The sequence below is a fragment of the Babylonia areolata genome, chromosome 8 (genome assembly GCF_041734735.1).
Source record: "Babylonia areolata isolate BAREFJ2019XMU chromosome 8, ASM4173473v1, whole genome shotgun sequence".
NCBI classification, from domain to species: Eukaryota; Metazoa; Mollusca; class Gastropoda; order Neogastropoda; family Buccinidae; genus Babylonia; species Babylonia areolata.
The window spans coordinates 50511976-50531896 of NC_134883.1; the positions used below are offsets into that span (position 1 = coordinate 50511976).

Consider the following 19921-nt stretch of genomic DNA (forward strand, 5'->3'; position numbering starts at 1 on the left):
CAAACACATGAACAATGCACAACAATCACAGTCTTTCAATATGATGAATCCAAACAGCTCAAACACATGAACAATGCACAACAATCACAGTCTTTCAATATGTATACATAAAGAAACTTTATAAAACTGCAGGTTGAAGAAGACGACTTTGTAGAACAAGACTAACTGTTTTCTGTTTTCATTTTAACACTGTACCTGAAGACGGACCTAAGGTCTGAAACAATGGTCAGTTCTTATCAAAAGTGAGTCCACTTTTATAAACTTCGTTTTTTATATTATGCACATGTACAGGCGCGCGCACGCACACACACACACAGTCCAGTTGATATCCTCCTTTGATGTGTTATAATCAATGTTGTTATTTATATTTACATTGTCGGAGGTTAATACTTGTTGATATGCATATACATATTCTCCTTCCCATGACACCTCATTCAATACACACCACAATCTCTTTAGACCTTTTCTAATAATATACTTTTCCTCTGATACATAACATGAACACTTTTTTACACTAATATTCACATGCATTCCCTTTCCTTTATCCAACTCTTTACTCCTTTCCGTCTAAAAACACTTATAGTGAATAGACGTTAAACTGAAGATAAAACATACACACGCACACGCACACACACACACACAAACTACAAAACTACTCACAGCACAAAGGGCTGGCAGGCAGTTCTCAAGAGAGACAACATCAGGAGGTAGTTGTCAGTGTTGACAGCATTCACCGCCTCTTGGTACAGGTAGGAGATCAGACCCACCCCCTGTCGTCAGCCAACACCGTTTTACAGAAACCACCCTTTGTACAGATATCCACCCCTTCAATACTTTGGCTTTGGCTGCTTATTTGCTAAGCAATATTTTGGTCGCTGATGGTAGCAATTAATGATAAGTTCTAGTATGTTAACTACTGCAAGAAGTTATACACAACCCACACTTTTCTCAAAGGAAAATTAACAGACTAACAATTTCTGATAATTCAAATTTTTTTTTTTAACACACCGGTTAGCGAAAAGTGAACCAAAAATGTGAGATAAACAAATTTCATACAATTCCTAAAAATGTGTTACAGATTGTTCAAAAAAGCAGCTGAAATAAACCAAGGCAACGCGTGTAAAAGGAAATTTTCTATCTAAAATTACGTTTAAATAACATACTTACCATGACCCAACTAGTGCAGACTCCGGCAGGGGTCTGACATTCCTGTCCTGTGCAAACTACTATCCGCCTATGCGGAGAAAAAGAGAGCAACTACGGCCGATAACCTCCCGGAAGTAGGTAACCTCCCCTTTGTCCCGCTAGCTAGCACCCTCTTTTATATAAAATGTCTCCATATCTTAAGTACACATAGAGTCCTAAATCTTTACCCGGACTTGTGGTATTTTACACACACTGAGTCCAGCACACACTGACGCACACACACACCCCCCTCACAGACTACTGACCAGAGGAAAGCCAGCGTCAGAGGTCTGGCCATCCAAAGTCCTGTCCCTGCAGTGACACAGCTCAGCCAGAAACCTGCACCAGGCAGATGTCAATGATAATAATGATAATGATAGCAACAACAATAATAATGATAATAATAATAATAATAACAATAACAACAACAATAATAATAATAATACTAACAATAATGAGGAGGAGAGGATAGTAATAATAATGATGATGATGATGATGATAATAATAATAATGATAACAACAACAATAATAATATTAATAAACAATGATATTAACAACAACAACAACAACAACAACAACAACAACAACCATCATCATCATCATCATCATCATCATCATCATCATCATCCCAATAAAAACAACGATAATAATAACAATAATAACAATATATTGTGTTTATATGGTGCAAACTCCCCATATAATGGGCTCTAAGCGCCTCACATGAAACAATATATATATATGTATATACAATAGTGCATCATACCACACAACAACACATGAGGGCATACCAGTCAAAAACAAAACCTAGATGCACCCATAGCACATATTGCAGACATGAATAATCGCATAAAAAAGGCACAAAATGTGCCCTGCACACACACACTCACACACACTACTCATGCCCCCCGCCCCCATCTAATATCACTTAACAGTGAAAAGACGTTCACTAAAGAAAGAAAAGAAACAAACAAACAAACACACATACACATACGCGCACAAACACACACAGTACACAAACACACACACACACACACACACAAACACCTACCCACCCACACTCCTACCCACACCACACCACACCACACCACACCCACACACCCACACCCCACACACACACCCACCCACCTGATCTGCCTCACAGCCTTGCCACAATGACTGCTCAGCGCCAGCAGGGAAAGATCCGTTGGCAGCGACAACACAGCCGCCCTGTAGTGCTGCAGCACGGACCTCACGCCCCCTTTGAACGCCTGCAGCACCAGACCCTTCGTGTACGTCGAGTCCACCTCCTCCGATGGCGCCGCCGCCGCCGCCGAGAACTCCGTGAGGCGCTGGTAGTGGGTGCCGCAGGTCACAAAGTCCACCGTCACGCTGCGCAGAGCTTCCGGGCTGATGCCACTGGTGGAGGCTGCTGTGTCTATTGTGAACTGGTCCTGTGTCCGTGGGAGGGGAGGAAGGGAGGGAGGGAGGACTTTGTGAGTGGTGCAAGTAGGAGGAGTTTTCGATCTTAGAGGTAGAAAAAAACGAACGAATCGAGGGGGCCGAGTCGAAACAAGTACACAGAATGTAAGAAAAATATACAGACAAGCCGCATGCAGCAAAATAAGGCCAAATGAACATGCTTAATAGCCAAAAAAAGCGTAAGACGAGACAGAGCGAAAACCTGACAAGATGGCGTGGAGAGCCTTAGCCAAAGGAATGATTCAGCGCTTATAGCTTTTAGAGGCGTTTGATTGGCTAAGAGCGGACCGGGCAAGAAGGGGCATCTTTTCACTGTTAGCCGTGCGAAATTTGGCCAAGCAGAGCAAACCAATAGGCCTAGTTTGCATCAGTTTGACATGGTACAGTATATGACACCAAATGTTGAGTTGTGTTGTGTGACACTGCTGTGGGTGTGGTGAACAAGTTATGTTTATGTAAAGGTCTCTGCTACGGTGGTCGTGGCAACACACACACACACACGCACACACATACACATGGAGACATACACACATACACACAAATACTCAACACATATATATGCGCATGCATAGATGCACACAGGAACACACACACACACACACACACACACACACACACACTTACACACATACACACACACACACATACAAAAACAGTGACTTTTCCCTCCCTACCAGTTGTTTTTGATGTCTTTTTCTATCCTCATCTAATATCACCTACAGTGAAAAGATGTTAAAACAGAGAACAAACACACATGCACACACATACACAAATACTTTCCATGCATCCATGGTGAGGTAAAAACATTTCAACAGTCACGCACACAAAAGCTTACCCATACATACAAGTGAATGAGGGAGTTGCAGTCAATGACGACAATGAAGAAGAAGAAGATGAAGAAGAGGAGGAAGAGAAGAAGAAGAAGCAGAAGAACAAAAACAATGACAATACCAACATCACCACCCACACCAACACCAACAGCAACAGCAACAATCTACAACAACAACAACAAACAACAAATCTCATCACTACAACTCACCTGGACGAAGGGAAAGGTGCGTGAAGGAATGCCAATCAACAGGTAGACGATGTCCTTGACGAGCTGTGCGGGTGACAGCTGTCGTGCAGGGCGGGGCGATGCGGAGGACGGGTCCAGCAGGTGTTCGTGATGCTGCCGCAGGTGATACAGCTCGTCCACCACCTCAGGTCCGGCCTCCGTCAGGTAGGGTCGCTCCGTTGCCATCGGCTCACTGACACACACACATACACACAAATACAATACAATGCAATCCGATGCAATACAATGCAGTACAATGTTAAACAGTGCAATGCAATACAATATAAAGCTATATCATGCTATGCTATGCAACACTACACAGCTCAGCACAACACAACACAATGCAATGTGATGTGATATAACACAGCACAATGCAATGTGAAGCGATATAACACAATACAACGCGATGCCACACAATGCAATGCAATGTAAGGCAAGACAACAAAATACAATGCAATACAATGTAATGTGATATGATGCAACATAATGCAGTGCAAAACAGAGTGATGCAATGCACTACATACAGTGCAATGCAATGCAATACAACCGATATTCATTTATCCAACTGGAAATTATTCTCTTATCATGTGAAGGGACTAACAGAATTCATTCTTCTGTTGCACTGAATCTTCTCAGTCACTTCCAACAGCATGAAATCTCTGTCTCTCTGTCCCTCTTATCCACTGCCTCAGCAGTGCATGTGTCTGAAAACTAAATTCCTTCCCCCTACTGGTGCCACCTCACACACTTGACACTGCACAACAAACTCCGTATCTGACAACACTCTTGACCACAACAAACACACACAATTACGCTGAATAGCACCACTTTAAATTTAATGCTTCAGTCTTCCCCATTGTTCAGTTCAACATCGTTAATATTCACCATCATGCCAAATTAAAACTAAATCATACAAGACGCTGAATTCAAGGTGAACATAATCGTTCTTCACCCTTAAATGGAAAAGAAAATCTGGATCTGTATTGTTGGTAAATTTCTATTTAAGTTCACGGGAATGGGGGTGGTGTTGGGGGGGGGGGGCATCTCATGTCATGCCCCACCCGAACTACCAGAAATCACAGTATCAGAACAAAGTTGCTGCAGGTCAGACAATGCTTTTTCTTTCGTTTCTTTTTTTTTCCGAAGCAGATGTGGTGCAGAGAACATAGATCAATCTGCTCAACTCTGACGCCTCCTGGAAAACGAAACAAAGAGAAAGTGTGCGCACCATCCGATGCGTTCCCAGACGTAGTTCTGGCATGGCGTCGTGGTCAGCGCCAGCTCCCAGATGTCCTCCTCCACAAAGCTGTCCCCCGGGGTCATCGCTGACAGCGACCCTTCTGTGGTGATGAACCCTTCGTCCTCTGACAGCTGGTCAGAAAAACACACAGCATATAAGATGCAAGACACAAGATACAAGATACAAGACACAAAATACAAAACACAAGATACAAGACACAAGACACAAGATACAAGACACAAAACACAAAACACAAGATACAAAACACAAGACACTCGATACAAGATACTCGATACAAGACACAAGATACAAGACACAAAACACAAAACACAAGATACAAGACACAAGATACAAAACACAAGACACAAGGTACAAAACACGAGATACAAGACACAAGACACAAGATAAAAGACACAAGACACAAGACACAAGACACAAGATACAAGACACAAGACACAAGATACAAGACACAAAACACAAGACACAAAACACAAGATACAAGATACAAGACACAAAACACAAAACACAAGATACAAAACACAAGATACAAGACACAAAACACAAAACACAAGATACAAAACACAAGATACAGGATACAAGACACAAAACACAAGATACAAGACACAAGATACAAGACACAAGACACAAAACACAAGATACAAGACACAAAACACAAGATACAAGACACAAGATACAAGACACAAAACACAAGATACAAAACACAAGATACAAGACACAAGACACAAGATACAAGACACAAGATACAAGGCACAAAACACAAGATACAAGACACAAGATACAAAACACAAGACACAAAACACAAGATACAAGACACAAGACAAAAGATAAAAGACACAAGATACAAAACACAAGATACAAGACACAAGATACAAGATACAAGACACAAGATACAAGATAAAAGACACAAGATAAAAGATACAAGACACAAGATACAAAACACAAGATACAAGACACAAGATACAAGATAAAAGACACAAGATACAAGACACAAGATACAAAACACAAGATACAAGACAAAAGATACAAGATAAAAGACACAAGATACAAGACAAAGACACAAAACACAAGATACAAGACACAAGATACAAGACACAAGATAAAAGATACAAGACACAAGATACAAAACACAAGATACAAGACACAAGATACAAGACACAAAAGTGGGCTGCATTCCTTCCAAATGCACTGAACTGATGGAGGTTGTTTCTTAACTTTATTTTAATACAGAAACTGAAAGTCTTTGCTAAGTAAAATGAATACATCAATGATGACATCAGTTGCAAACATGTGTGAGTTGCCCACGCAGTTAAATGCATTTTTTTTTTTTTTAATTTGACACTGTCTTGGTCTTGTCACGACTGACGTTTGCTTACCTCACTCATTGACACGGACTTTGGTATGGTGATTTCTGGAGGACTGCAAATGAGACACAATGCTGATGTTAGGCGCCGCAATCAATCCCATGGAAAAATGAATAAATCGTATTTATCATAAATAAATAAAAAGACAAAATAAATAAATAAATCATATTGATAAGAAATAAATCAACATATAAATATAAAAGGAAATTTCACAATTTCAAGTAACACCCACACCATTCACCCCTCTCTCTCTCTTACATCATATACATGTGTGCATGGGTGCACATGTACACACACACATACACACACACACACACACACACACACAAAATCCACCCCCCCACACCACACACACACACCCCAACACCCAATCCTACCCGCCCACCCACACATACACCCCAACTCCTCCACCCCCCCTCCCACACACCCAACCCAATCCTACCCAACACCCACCCACACACACACCCCAACCCAATCCTACCCAACACCCACCCGCACATGTACCCCAACCCAATCCTACCCAACACCCACACACACACACCCCAACCCAATCCTACCCAACACCCACCCGCACATGTACCCCAACCCAATCCTACCCAACACCCACCCACACACACACCCCAACCCAATCCTACCCAACACCCACCCACACACACACCCCAACCCAATCCTACCCAACACCCACCCACACACACACCCCAACCCAATCCTACCCAACACCCACACACACACACCACAACCCAATCCTACCCAACACCCACACACACACCACAACCCAATCCTACCCAACACCCACCCACACACACACCCCAACCCAATCCTACACAACACCCACACACACACACACACCACAACCAAATCCTACCCAACACCCACCCACACACACACCCCAACCCAATCCTACCCAACACACACACACACATGCACCCCAACCCAATCCTACCCAACACCCACCCGCACACACACCCCAACCCAATCCTACCCAACACCCACACACACACACACCACAACCCAATCCTACCCAACACCCACCCACACACACACCCCAACTCAATCCTACCCAACACCCACCCACACACACCCCCCAACCCAATCCTACACAACACCCACCCACACACACACCCCAACCCAATCCTACCCAACACCCACACACACACACACCCCAACTCAATCCTACCCAACACCCACCCACACACACCCCCCAACCCAATCCTACACAACACCCACCCACACACACCCCCAACCCAATCCTACCCAACACCCACCCACACACACACCCCAACCCAATCCTACCCAACACCCACCCCACACACACACCCCAACCCAATCCTACCCAACACCCACCCACACACACACCCCAACCCAATCCTACCCAACACCCACCCACACACACACCCCAACCCAATCCTACACAACACCCACACACACACACACACACACACACACACCACAACCCAATCCTACCCAACACCCACCCCACACACACACCCCAACCCAATCCCACCCAACACCCACCCACACACAACACCCCAACCCAATCCTACCCAACACCCACCCACACATACACCCCAACCCACCTGACCACACACACACCACACACACACACACACACACACACACACACATACACACACATACACACACACACACAGAGACACACCAACCCAGCCACAAGCCCACACTGACCTGGTCTGAGGGTCATCAGGCAGGTCGGGCAGGTCCAGTTTGACAGCCATAGAGGTGTCCCGTGGTTGTATCAGTCCTCCGAACAGGGACAGTCGTGTCTGCCGCTCATGGCTGTCAGGGCTCAGCTTCTGTGCCCCAAGTGTAGGAAAATAGTTTTAATAATAATAATAGTAACAACAACAACAATGATGATGATGATCATGTTAATAATAATAATGATAATAATAACAACAATGATGATGATGATGATGTTAATAATAATAATAATAATAACAATAATAATAATGATAATTATGATAAAAGTGGTAGTAGTAAGAGTAGTAGTAGTAGCAGTAATAGTATCATTATCATCATCATCTATTTTCATTATCATCTTTATAATCATTATCATTGACAATGACAATCTTGATTTTTTTTTTTTTTAAACATGGTTCATTCAATATATTTTGTTAACTGATTATGTACATCAACGTTATCAATAAAAAATCTTAACAACTGCAAAATACATCTTTACCAAAAGGGCTTTCTTATTTGCCTTCCAATTGGTCCATATTCCTGCAGCACTCCAGTCTTAACTTTTCTTCATCAATCACACCAAGACTGATGTTACCGTGAAAAAGCTGAGCATAAATAATTGCATACATGGATTCCAGTACAGGAATAACTGCAGAGTAAAAAATACTAATAACAGGAAGAAAAAAATTACAACAAGAATGTTTCAGTGAAATATTTAGCAGTCACTGATCAACTCTTTCATCACCAAGTTTCTGTGTGAAAAATATTCCCCGGTGCCAAATACTTCAGAAACGATATTCTCAGCCACAGGCTTCGGTTTATATCAAAACAACACAATCTACTTGTTCACTTCAAACTCGGTCTGGGGGCTAAGGGTTTGTCATTGTTCTGTTGGTGGAGAACTGGCTGCAGCTGTCCAGCTTTGTAACAATGTGAACAAGAGAGGCAAGGCCTTCAAAACTCACTTGTGATAAATTACGTCCCTTAACATTACTATCTGCACCAAAATGTTTGCAAAATAAATAAAAATTCCATGCTTAGCAAAAAAAGTTCCTGTTTGAACAAAAAATGATGATAATGACTCCTCTAGTTGTTGTGTCAGAAAAAGAGGTCAAAGTGCCAAGTTTAGAGAATACAAAAAATATAAATATAACAGTAAATGCAGTTTGCATATAATTAGGCTTCTTTTTTTTATTTTTTGTGCCCATCCCAGAGGTGCAATATTGTTTTAAACAAGATGACTGGAAAGAACTGAATTTTTCCTATTTTTATGCCAAATTTGGTGTCAACTGACAAAGTATTTCCAGAGAAAATGTCAATGTTAAAGTTTACCACAGACACACAGACACATGGACACACACACACACACACACACACACACACACACAGAGACAACCGAACACCGGGTTAAAACATAGACTCACTTTGTTTACACAAGTGAGTCAAAAATGGTCTTGATAAAACAACCCGTGATGTCGACAAAAGTCGCTTGTGGCGGTGCACTGTCTGGTCAACTTAAGTCGCCTATGGCAGTGAAAGAGTTAATGATGCAAACCTATATTTGATATTATGTTCTTTAGTTTTCTAAGTTAATGTACCACTACGCAGGAAAGAACTGGAAAAATCCAGAAGGACCAGAATGTCATCTTGTAACAGCTATCACAAACTATGAAAGAACAGAAATGAAAATCAAAAGCACTCTCACCTCTGCACTGAATAACCCACTGCCTCCAATGCCTGTGCCTGGCGGTAAGGTGAAAATCTACAAAGGGGAAAATGGAAAATGCCTGGTCCTTGTAAGTTACACAATGATTTATACACACACTCACATCACACAATACACATGATATAAGACTTACGAACAGATCACAAACACTCGCTCACACACACACATGCACTCAAACACACACACACACACACACACAAAACACACACATATATAAATATAGCAAAACCAATTTAAATAGACAATAAACAGGCCTGAGGGCATACCACACCAACACACACACATGCGCGCTCTCTCTCTCTCTCTCTCTCTCTAACACACACACACACACACACACAAATACACATGCACACACTCTCACACATCACTTCCTACTGCACACACACACACACACCAGTTCACTCCTCCACACACACACACACACAAACACACACACACACACACAAACACACCTCCCTCACACAAACACACACACACGCACACAAAACCTAAACCAGACCCCGAACCAGGAACAAAGACAACCTACGCTGACAGGCCTTGCAGCCTGAGGCATTTCACGCAGACCAGTGCCAGCTCTGCACGTCTCCGCTGCAAACAGCTCTGCCGGAAAGTGCATGTAGGGACACAGGGGGGCACTGCCCAGCACTGAGCTCTGTTTGTAGTCCCCATAGCACAATGGTCCCCCGGGCAAATTGATCTCTCTTTTCTGCACACAGGGGGAAGAAGAAAAAAAAAAAAAGTTTTCAGTGTCAGTTTGTCAAGGAGGGCATCACTCCATTTGGACAAATCAGAATCCCCTCTCTTTTCTGTATGCAGATTAAAAAAAAAAAAGTTTTCAGTTTGTCAAGGAAGGCATCACTCCATTTGGACAAATCCGAATCCTCTCTCTTTTCTGTACACAGGTTAAAAAAAAAAAAGTTTTCAGTTTCAGTTTATCAAGGAGGGCATCACTGCGTTTGGACAAATCCATGTCTTCCCTCTTTTCCACACAAGGGAAATATAAAGTTTTCAGTTTCTTCTTCTTCTTCTTCTGCGTACGTGGGCTTCAACTCCCACGTTCACTTGTATATACGTGAGTGGGCTTTTCACATGTATGACCGTTTTTACCCCACCATGTAGGCAGCCATACTCCGCTTTCGGGGGGGTGCATGCTGGGTATGTTCTTGTTTCCATAACCCACCGAACGCTGACATGGATTACAGGATCTTTAACGTGCATATTTGATCTTCTGCTTGCATATAAACACGAAGGGGGTTCAGGCACTAGCAGGTCTGCACATATGTTGACCTGGGAGATCGTAAAAATCTCCACCCTTTACCCACCAGGCGCTGTTACCGAGATTCGAACCCGGGACCCTCAGATTGAAAGTCCAACGCTTTAACCACTCGGCTATTGCGCCCATCATAAAGTTTTCAGTTTCAGTTTCTCAAGGAGGCATCACTGGGTTTGGATAAATCTGTATCTTCTTTTTCTTTTTCTTTTTTAAAGAATAGAGGTTACTGAAATGAGGATAATGAGGGAGGGCAATCTTGAGACTGAATCCGCTAACCATTTCATATATGCAATTTGCAACACTATGTTGACGTATAGAATGAATATGTCACTGTAACCTGGAAGAAGCATGTCACCAAAGCAAGGCACCACACTTTTTTTTTCTTTTTCTTTTTTTTCAGTCTGCTAGTGCTTGTTTTACATTCAAGGTAAATTTTTTCTACAGAATTTTGCCAAAAGCAACCATTTTGTCGCCAGGGGTTCTTTAACATACATTTTTCACACAGGGTCTTCAGTTTATATGTCTCGTTCAAATTACATGCAACATGCAATAATTTTTATTTGCAACACTATGATTTCAAAATGTGAACATTATGTTCTCCTTTTTCACAGCTCACACAAACACATGCAGCAACATACTGTGTCCTCAGAGACGACAGGGGTGTTGTAGGTATCGTGGCCCAGTGGTGAAGACAGCACAGGTGTCCCTGTTCCAGCCAGCCCCACAAGGAACTTCAGCACACACCCTTTTGCTTCCGAGGGTGTAACTGTAATACATATTTTATATATATATATATATATATATATATATATATATATATATATATATATGTCATTTCACTTTTGCAAGAAGAAAAGGAAAGTGAAACTCAGCATACAAGGATATATATATATATATATATATATATATATATATATATATATATATATACACACACACACATACATACATACATATATATATATTTATTTATTATTTATTTATATCCTTGTAGTTGTATGCTGAGTTTCACTTTCCTTTTCTTCTTGAAAAAGTGAAATGATAAATATTTTCCAGTTCATACTGTAAAAATATAATAACTCATAAAAGTGACTTTTGATGACAGTTACATGAAACGGCCATTTAAGTGTTATCTACAGCTGAATACACACACACACACACACACACACACACACAATACAATCACATAAAGTTGATAAACTGTATATATATATATATATATATATATATCAGCCAACCCGAACCATCATAACGCACACCCCCGCACTCCAAACAACGAAGTTGAATGGCCAGAGGCACTACACCATGAAAACAGTCTGATGAACATAAAACCACGACTGATGGGCCTCACACACCGTCACCACATCAGCACAATAACCACGTCTACCAAGTTGTTCCAGTAATGCCACACTGGTACATCCTCAAAAACGCCATTGCGCAGGAACTACACCGCAGACCACTGTCCGCCTGCCACCACTCTCCAACCCCTGTAGCGTATGCAAAAGGGGCGAAAAAAGTATAGTGGAAATGTACTAAGCCGCATTTCAATTCGGAATAGCGGTTCAGGATAAATTTCTCCTCCTCTCTTTGACCCCTATGACCCACTCACTCACACACCTACACACTACCAAACGCACCTTTCTTCACTCACTGCTTCCACACGTGAACCCACTAGAAGGTTCAAACATTAAATCATCAACACTCTACCCCCTTGCTCCTCTCAACACAACTCCAACACACATCAACAACATACAAAAAAATCACACACTCACACACAATTAGCAAAAGATAAGGGAGATTCCTGAATCAATCGAACCAAGCATTTCTTCTGACAACACAACACATGCGAGAAAAAGCTTCCTCTTGTTATTCTCTCAGAAATAGGGATCTGAATTGATTTGCTGTCGGTTCTCGGCAACCTCCGACTTTTCAGGAAAGGAAGGAGTCAGGCTCGCCCGCTGGGGTGACACACCTCTATGGCTCAGGGCAAGCCAGGAGAAGGTCAGACGCCTCTTAATTTGTCGTGGACTTTAATGCTTTCGCGCAGTCAACTTGTCCCTCAGCTTGAAAATACCTGAAAAAAGACATAAACCAATATTTTTCATTACGCTATAGGAAATAACAGAGACACTTGTACAGCGTACGAGTCCAATAAAACAGAAAGAATTTTAAACATGATTTGCGCAAACCATCGTTCATGAAAAATACTGATTGCTTAACGAAAAGTCATCATCTTTCATTCATCCCGGTTGGCCAAGATCAGAGCGAAAGGAGACTCTTGCAAAGCATGAGTGCTTTAACATAGCATTAAAAACAATATGCCATTTATTCTCAGTTAATTGCAGAATGCAGCTTTTGTTTTTACCATCACCAACACATTTTCACAGTAGGAGTGTGGAGGACACGTGGATGCATCCTCGGTTCCAAACATTGGCACCTCATTGATTACATCCTGATGCGCCAGAGACGTACGAGACGTCCTACACACCCGAGTGATGCCCAGCGCGGAGTGTCATACTGACCACCGCCTCGTCCGCAGCAAGCTCAGGCTCCACTTCAAGCCCAAACCAAAGAAAGGAGGAGCTCCTAGGAAGAAATTCCAGGTCGGCAACTTTCAGTCAGCTGAAGTGAAAGCTGAATTCCAGGCGAAGCTTCAGGGCAAACTTGAAGACCCCAGTTGCCCCACAGACCCTCTCCAGAAGCACTATGGGCACAGCTGAAATCAGCCATCCTGCAGTCCTCTGAAGAAGTCCTAGGGTTCTCGTCGAAAAAGAACAAGGACTGGTTTGACGAAAACAACCAGGAGATCCAAGAATTGCTGGCGAAGAAGAGATCAGCCCACCAGGCTCACCTTGCACAACCGTCTTGTCCGGTGAAGAAAGCAACCTTCCGGCTCATATGCAGCAACCTCCAGCGCAAGCTTCGTGAGATTCAAAATGGGTGGTGGACCAACCTGGCAGAGAGGGCTCAGCTTTGTGCAGACACTGGTGACTACCGGGGCTTATACGAAGCCTTGAAGGCGGTGTACGGTCCCTCATACCAGGTCCAGAGTCCTTTGCGCAGCGCAGACGGCCAGGCGCTCTTCACAGACAAGACGTCGATCCTGAACAGGTGGTCGGAACATTTCCAGGCCCTCTTCAGCGCCAACCGCACGGTTCAAGACTCGGCAATTCTCCGCATCCCACAACAGCCAGTGAAATTACAACTGGACGAGCTACCAACCCTAGAAGAGACTGTCAAGGCCATTGAACAGCTGAAATGTGGCAAGGCAGCAGGGGTTGACGGAATTCCGCCGGAGGCGTGGAAGAATGGAGGCCCAGCACTACACTCCAAACTCCACAACCTCTTTGTCTGCTGCTGGGAGCAAGGCAAACTACCACAGGACCTCCGTGACGCAGTCATCATCACCCTGTATAAAAACAAGGGAGAAAAGTCGGACTGCTCCAACTACAGGGGGATAACTCTGCTCTCCATCGCAGGCAAGATCCTCGCCAGAGTCCTCCTAAATCGGCTGGTGCCTACTATCGCCGAAGAACATCTCCCAGAGAGTCAGTGTGGCTTTAGAGCCAACAGAGGCACCACTGACATGGTCTTCGTTCTCAGACAGCTACAAGAAAAATGTCGGGAACAGAACAAAGGACTGTATGCGACATTCGTCGATCTCACGAAAGCTTTCGACACCGTGAGCAGAAAAGGTCTGTGGGAGATCATGAAACGTCTAGGATGCCCCCCAAAATTCCTCAGCATGGTCATCCAACTACATGAGGAACAGCGTGGACAGGTCAGACACAACAACGACCTTTCGGAGCCCTTCCCAATTGGAAATGGAGTGAAACAAGGTTGTGTCCTCGCGCCGACCCTCTTCACGATCTTCTTCAGCATGATGCTCCAACAGGCCACTGAAGATCTTGGCGACGACGACGGTATCTTCATCAGATACCGCACTGATGGCAGCCTATTCAACCTGAGGCGGCTACAGGCCCACACCAAGACACTGGAGCAACTCATCAGAGAGCTTCTGTTTGCCGACGATGCTGCCCTCGTCGCCCATACAGAAGCGGCCCTGCAGCGTATAACGTCCTGCTTCGCAGAGGCTGCGCAGCTCTTCGGCCTAGAAGTCAGTCTGAAAAAGACGGAAGTTCTCCACCAGCCTGCCCCACAGGAAGAATTCCACGCTCCTCACATCAACATCGGTGAGACAGAGCTGAAGTCGGTCCACCAGTTCAGCTACCTAGGCTGCACCATCTCGTCTGACGCCAAGATCGACAAGGAGATCGACAACAGACTTGCAAAGGCAAACAGCGCATTCGGCAGGCTGTACAAGAGAGTGTGGAACAACAAACACCTGAAGAAAGACACAAAGATCAGCGTGTACAGAGCTGTTGTACTGCCCACCCTGTTGTATGGCTCCGAAACCTGGGTCACCTACCGGCACCACATACGACTGCTTGATCGCTTCCACCAGCGCTGCCTTCGCACCATCCTCAGCATCCACTGGAGTGACTACATCACAAATGTCGAGGTCCTGGAGCAGGCAAAGACTATCAGCATCGAGGCAGTGCTGCTAAAGACCCAGCTACGTTGGGCAGGGCACGTGTCCAGGATGGAGGACCACCGCCTGCCCAAGATCGCGCTGTATGGCGAACTGTCCACTGGCCACCGTGACAGAGGAGCACCCAAGAAGAGATACAAAGACTCCTTGAAGAAAGCTCTCGGTGCCTGTCACATTGACCATCGCCAGTGGTCCGCAGTAGCCGCTGATCGAGAGACCTGGCGACGCACCATCCACCAAGCTGTCTCCTCCTTCGAAAACAACCGCAGGGCCAGCCTTGAGGACAAACGCAGAAGGAGGAAGAACCACGACGCTGCAGCCGCGAACCCAGACCAGACTTTCCCTTGCAACCGCTGCGGCCGACTCTGCTTTTCCCGCATTGGCCTTGTCAGCCATGAGCGTGCCTGCATCAGACGTGGACAACGCCCTTCCTAGATCTTCGTCAGCGAAGCCAGGCCATGATGATGATATATATATATATATATGTATATATATATATATATATTATACACACACACACACACACACAGCACACACACACACACACACAAAGCACACACACTCACAAACACACACCTCCACCACTACCACATACACACATGGAAACAAAGGCACACAAAGAGGCACACACACACACTCAAGAAGAAAAAAAAGCTGACTTAGCTTATTGTTCAACACTCAAAAACCATTTTGACTTGACTAGACTTCACACACACACACACACACACACACACACACACACACACACACACATCCTACCCAAGTACTGTTCCAGTAAATGCTCCAACCGGTCAGCATCCTCAAAGTGACGCCCGACACGCAGAAAATACACTCTCTGCAGAACACTGTCCACCTCCACCCTCACCCCTCCTGCCCCCACTCCACTGTGCTTACTGCAAACAAGCCATAATATATATATATATATATATATATATATATATATTGGTAGCGGTAAGTAACTTTACACCTATGTGCATACACACATTCTCTCTCTCCTCTCTTTCACACTTATAGACCCACTCACAGTCACACACACATACACACATACATACACACACACCATTCTCTCTCTCACTCACTCTTACACAGTCACTGAAACACTCACTCTAAGTAAAACATTTAAATTTCATCAACACACAAAATCTCTCTCTCTCTCTCTCTCTCTCTCTCTCTCTCACACACACACACACACACACACACACACACACACACACACACAAAATATCACACACACACACACACACACACACACAAAATATCTAGTAAGATTCCTCTGCATATATATATGCGAAACCAAGACATTCTCTTCTAACAAATCAACAACAAAACATTAAAAGCGAGAAAAATAATATACTTATCAATGCTCTGATGTTTATTCTCTCTGGATATATAGGGTTTTTTTGTTTGTTTGTTTGTTTGTTGGTCGGTTTGTTTTTCTGTGTCATACCTCTCAGGACTTTTCAGAAAGCTGAAGAGTGTGTCAAAGGCCTTTCGCCTCAAGCGGTGGAAGTGCACATCACGTTCAGTCTTGGGCTGAACAAGGTGACAGCGATTTGTCTTTCCCAGGTGAAGGTCACACAGTTTTCCTAACAGTTCCACCACACTCTCAGTCTGTGCCGACATGGTTAATTCCTTTTCTGCTGCTTAGTCATAGTTTGTCACCTGCAGCTGTCAGAAAAAATACCTGAAAAAAAGAGTAATAAATCAATCAAATACTTTTTTTATTTAACTTGCTTATGTGTGAATAATCACAAAGAGAATGACACGCTAAGAGTTTGTCCTAATAAAACAGAAAGAAATTCTTAAAACATTCATTTTGATTTGAGCCAAAGAAATACCTAAATTACATTCATTTTGATTTGAGCCAAAGAAATACTGAAATATTAGCTTTTTAACTGCAATTAAGTACATATAATAATTTCATACATCTGGTTTACAGGCCAGCAATGATTCAAATGAGACTGCAGTTGTAAAACTTGAGTCTTCAGTTTATCAATACCTATTAAAGACAATATGCAACATTCAAGTTCACATTAAATTACAAAATGTTTGTCTTTTTTTTTTTTTTTTTTTTTTTTTTTTTTTTTGCAAATAACAAACTTAAGACTGTCAGTGTACATGTGTGTGTGTGTGTGTGTGAATGTGTGTGTGTGTGTGTGTGTCTTTCTATAAGTATTGTGTGTCACTGTGTGTGTATGTGTCTCTCTCAGTCTCTATGCGTGTGCATGCGCATGTAGGTGTGCGCGAACGTGAATGCGCAACACAGGAGAACAGACATTACTAGCTACATCCCTGATTCACTGATAACCATCGTCTTGTTTGTCGTCTGCTCTTCCTCTTTCCTTGATTACCAATATTCCCATTGTAATATTCTAAGAAACTGACATGACAAATGGAAATTCTTACATGCAGTTACACTTCACAAAATTATACATACATATTAGAGTCTTCTCATGCGTACTTAACAAAAAAACTGTCAGCTGTAAGGTTTGCTCGGTCAAAATAACACACACAGACACGCTCTCTTACTTCTCTCTCTTTCAATTTCCTTAGACAAGAAGAAAACAAACATGCGATAGGAAAAGCGGATAATATATTTTACTCCTTCATTATGCATTAACACATCTTGCAAGCTTTTCAATGAAATATTAAACAACCTTCTAATGCATTGATTTTAAATCAAGTCCCAGCTTGAGGTTCTTCCAAAACACCGCCATTTTTGTTGTCAACGTACTAATTCGGGTTATTTCGGAAATTTGCAAACTAAGAATTCGCTATTTCATGTAAATAATCATGATGACTGTAGATGTCATACAATACATCTTAAACAGTTATATCTGTTGACTGTGAGTTTTCGTTTGTAAGGTTAATGTAAGTATTTTTGAGAGACCATTCTATTAGTTCTTAAATCGCTCTCTTCCATATTGTTCGCAAACCAATTCAACAGTCTATTTGCACGGCAACATTTCGTTTCTTAAATTAATAATCACTTCGTGCAGTTAACATATAAATTACATGTTCACAACTGTATTGACGTATTTGTTCATCTGTTTGTAACATGAATAAATAGGTTGTGGTTAATACAGAATTAAAATGGTAAAATATACAGATGATTCTGTAATCAAATGATCAATCATTAAAATAGATAAGAAAGAAAATCGGAGAGATTGAATTATACAAATTAATTACTTTCTTCTATCTAATTATTTCATTATTCATGTCTCTTTTCCTTGTATATACTGTATCTTCGGAGGTGGTATGTGAGCTTGAGATGTGTGGGATCGAACTCAGGAAACTCAGCGGGCAAGAATCCGGCGCTCTAACCATCCCAGTGACTGGCACCGCATTCGTCATCTACATACTTATACTATTACACAACATATTACTCAGTGAACCAGATATGAGGATGGTCAGTATAGAAATATCAAACTCAAAAAGAAAACAACAAAGGTTAAGCCAATGCTGCAGGCAGACTGAAAAACATCAAATTACAACAGCAAAAATAATATTTTACACTGAGTAAGCCAACAGCCTTTAAGCATTACAACTTGATATAAAATTATTCTTCTACTTCTCCTTCTTCTTCTTCTTCCTATAACCGATGTCCAACGGTCGTCGCCGACCTTTAGTGACATTTAGGGGACCGCACACCGCTTGTTCAGTGGGTGGGAAAAGGGACAGAGCCGGAGCCTCGGAGAAAGCTTCAAGTTTTTTTGTTTGTTTGTTTGTTTTTAATGGCGGGGGTGCAGGCAGGTCCGCGAGCAGGGTGTGGTTGATGCGGCCGAAGGCCTTGGAAGAGTCCAGAACATCCATGTCCGTAGCTGTGCCACGCTCTATTGCTGCTGAGACTTCTTCGATTAACTCGAGTAACTGGGTGGGTCTCGCAGGATCGGCCTGTGTTTGCGGAAGCCATATTGTTGGTCGGATAGGATGCCGTTGGACTCAAAGTGCCTCATAATGGCGTCAGCCTCAAGGATGTGCTCGAGGACCTTGACGAAGGTGCAGGTAAGAGAGATGAGCCTTTAGTTTGACGGGCGGCAGTGTTCTCCCTTCAAGACAGGGTCACCAGTGCTTCTCTCCAGTCACTCAGCACACTGCTGGTCTGTAGAGAAGAGGTAAAGATCTATGTGAGAATCAATGCTGTTTCTTCAGCTGGCGGGATGTCGTCTGATCTAGGTGCTTCAGTGCGATTCAGGTTGGAGAGGATCTTCTGCACTCAGTGTATGTTGATGGTGATGTCAGCCATGGTGAGGAAATGGTCAAGGGAGTCGGGCATTGTACATTTGGTCCTGAACTCCTCGAGTTCAGTGTAGGAGGTGCCGTCGCTGAACGCAGTGTAAAACTGGT

The 19921-nt window shown here is 43.1% G+C and overlaps 1 protein-coding gene across 1 annotated transcript in view; it reads right to left on the bottom strand.

Annotated features, from left to right (window-relative positions):
• LOC143284924 (gamma-tubulin complex component 6-like) overlaps positions 1-18309 on the bottom strand; it is a 48344-nt gene extending 30035 nt beyond the window's left edge. Inside the window, 13 exon segments of the mRNA XM_076592068.1 lie at positions 661-770; positions 1452-1524; positions 2311-2615; positions 3683-3893; positions 4929-5071; positions 6335-6377; positions 8009-8136; positions 9729-9785; positions 10276-10455; positions 11661-11788; positions 16334-16467; positions 17022-17258; positions 18232-18309. Of these exon segments, the coding sequence (XP_076448183.1) occupies positions 661-770; positions 1452-1524; positions 2311-2615; positions 3683-3893; positions 4929-5071; positions 6335-6377; positions 8009-8136; positions 9729-9785; positions 10276-10455; positions 11661-11788; positions 16334-16467; positions 17022-17197 (1688 nt within the window). The 5' untranslated portion in view covers positions 17198-17258; positions 18232-18309.
• Positions 18310-19921: the final 1612 nt, after the last annotated feature.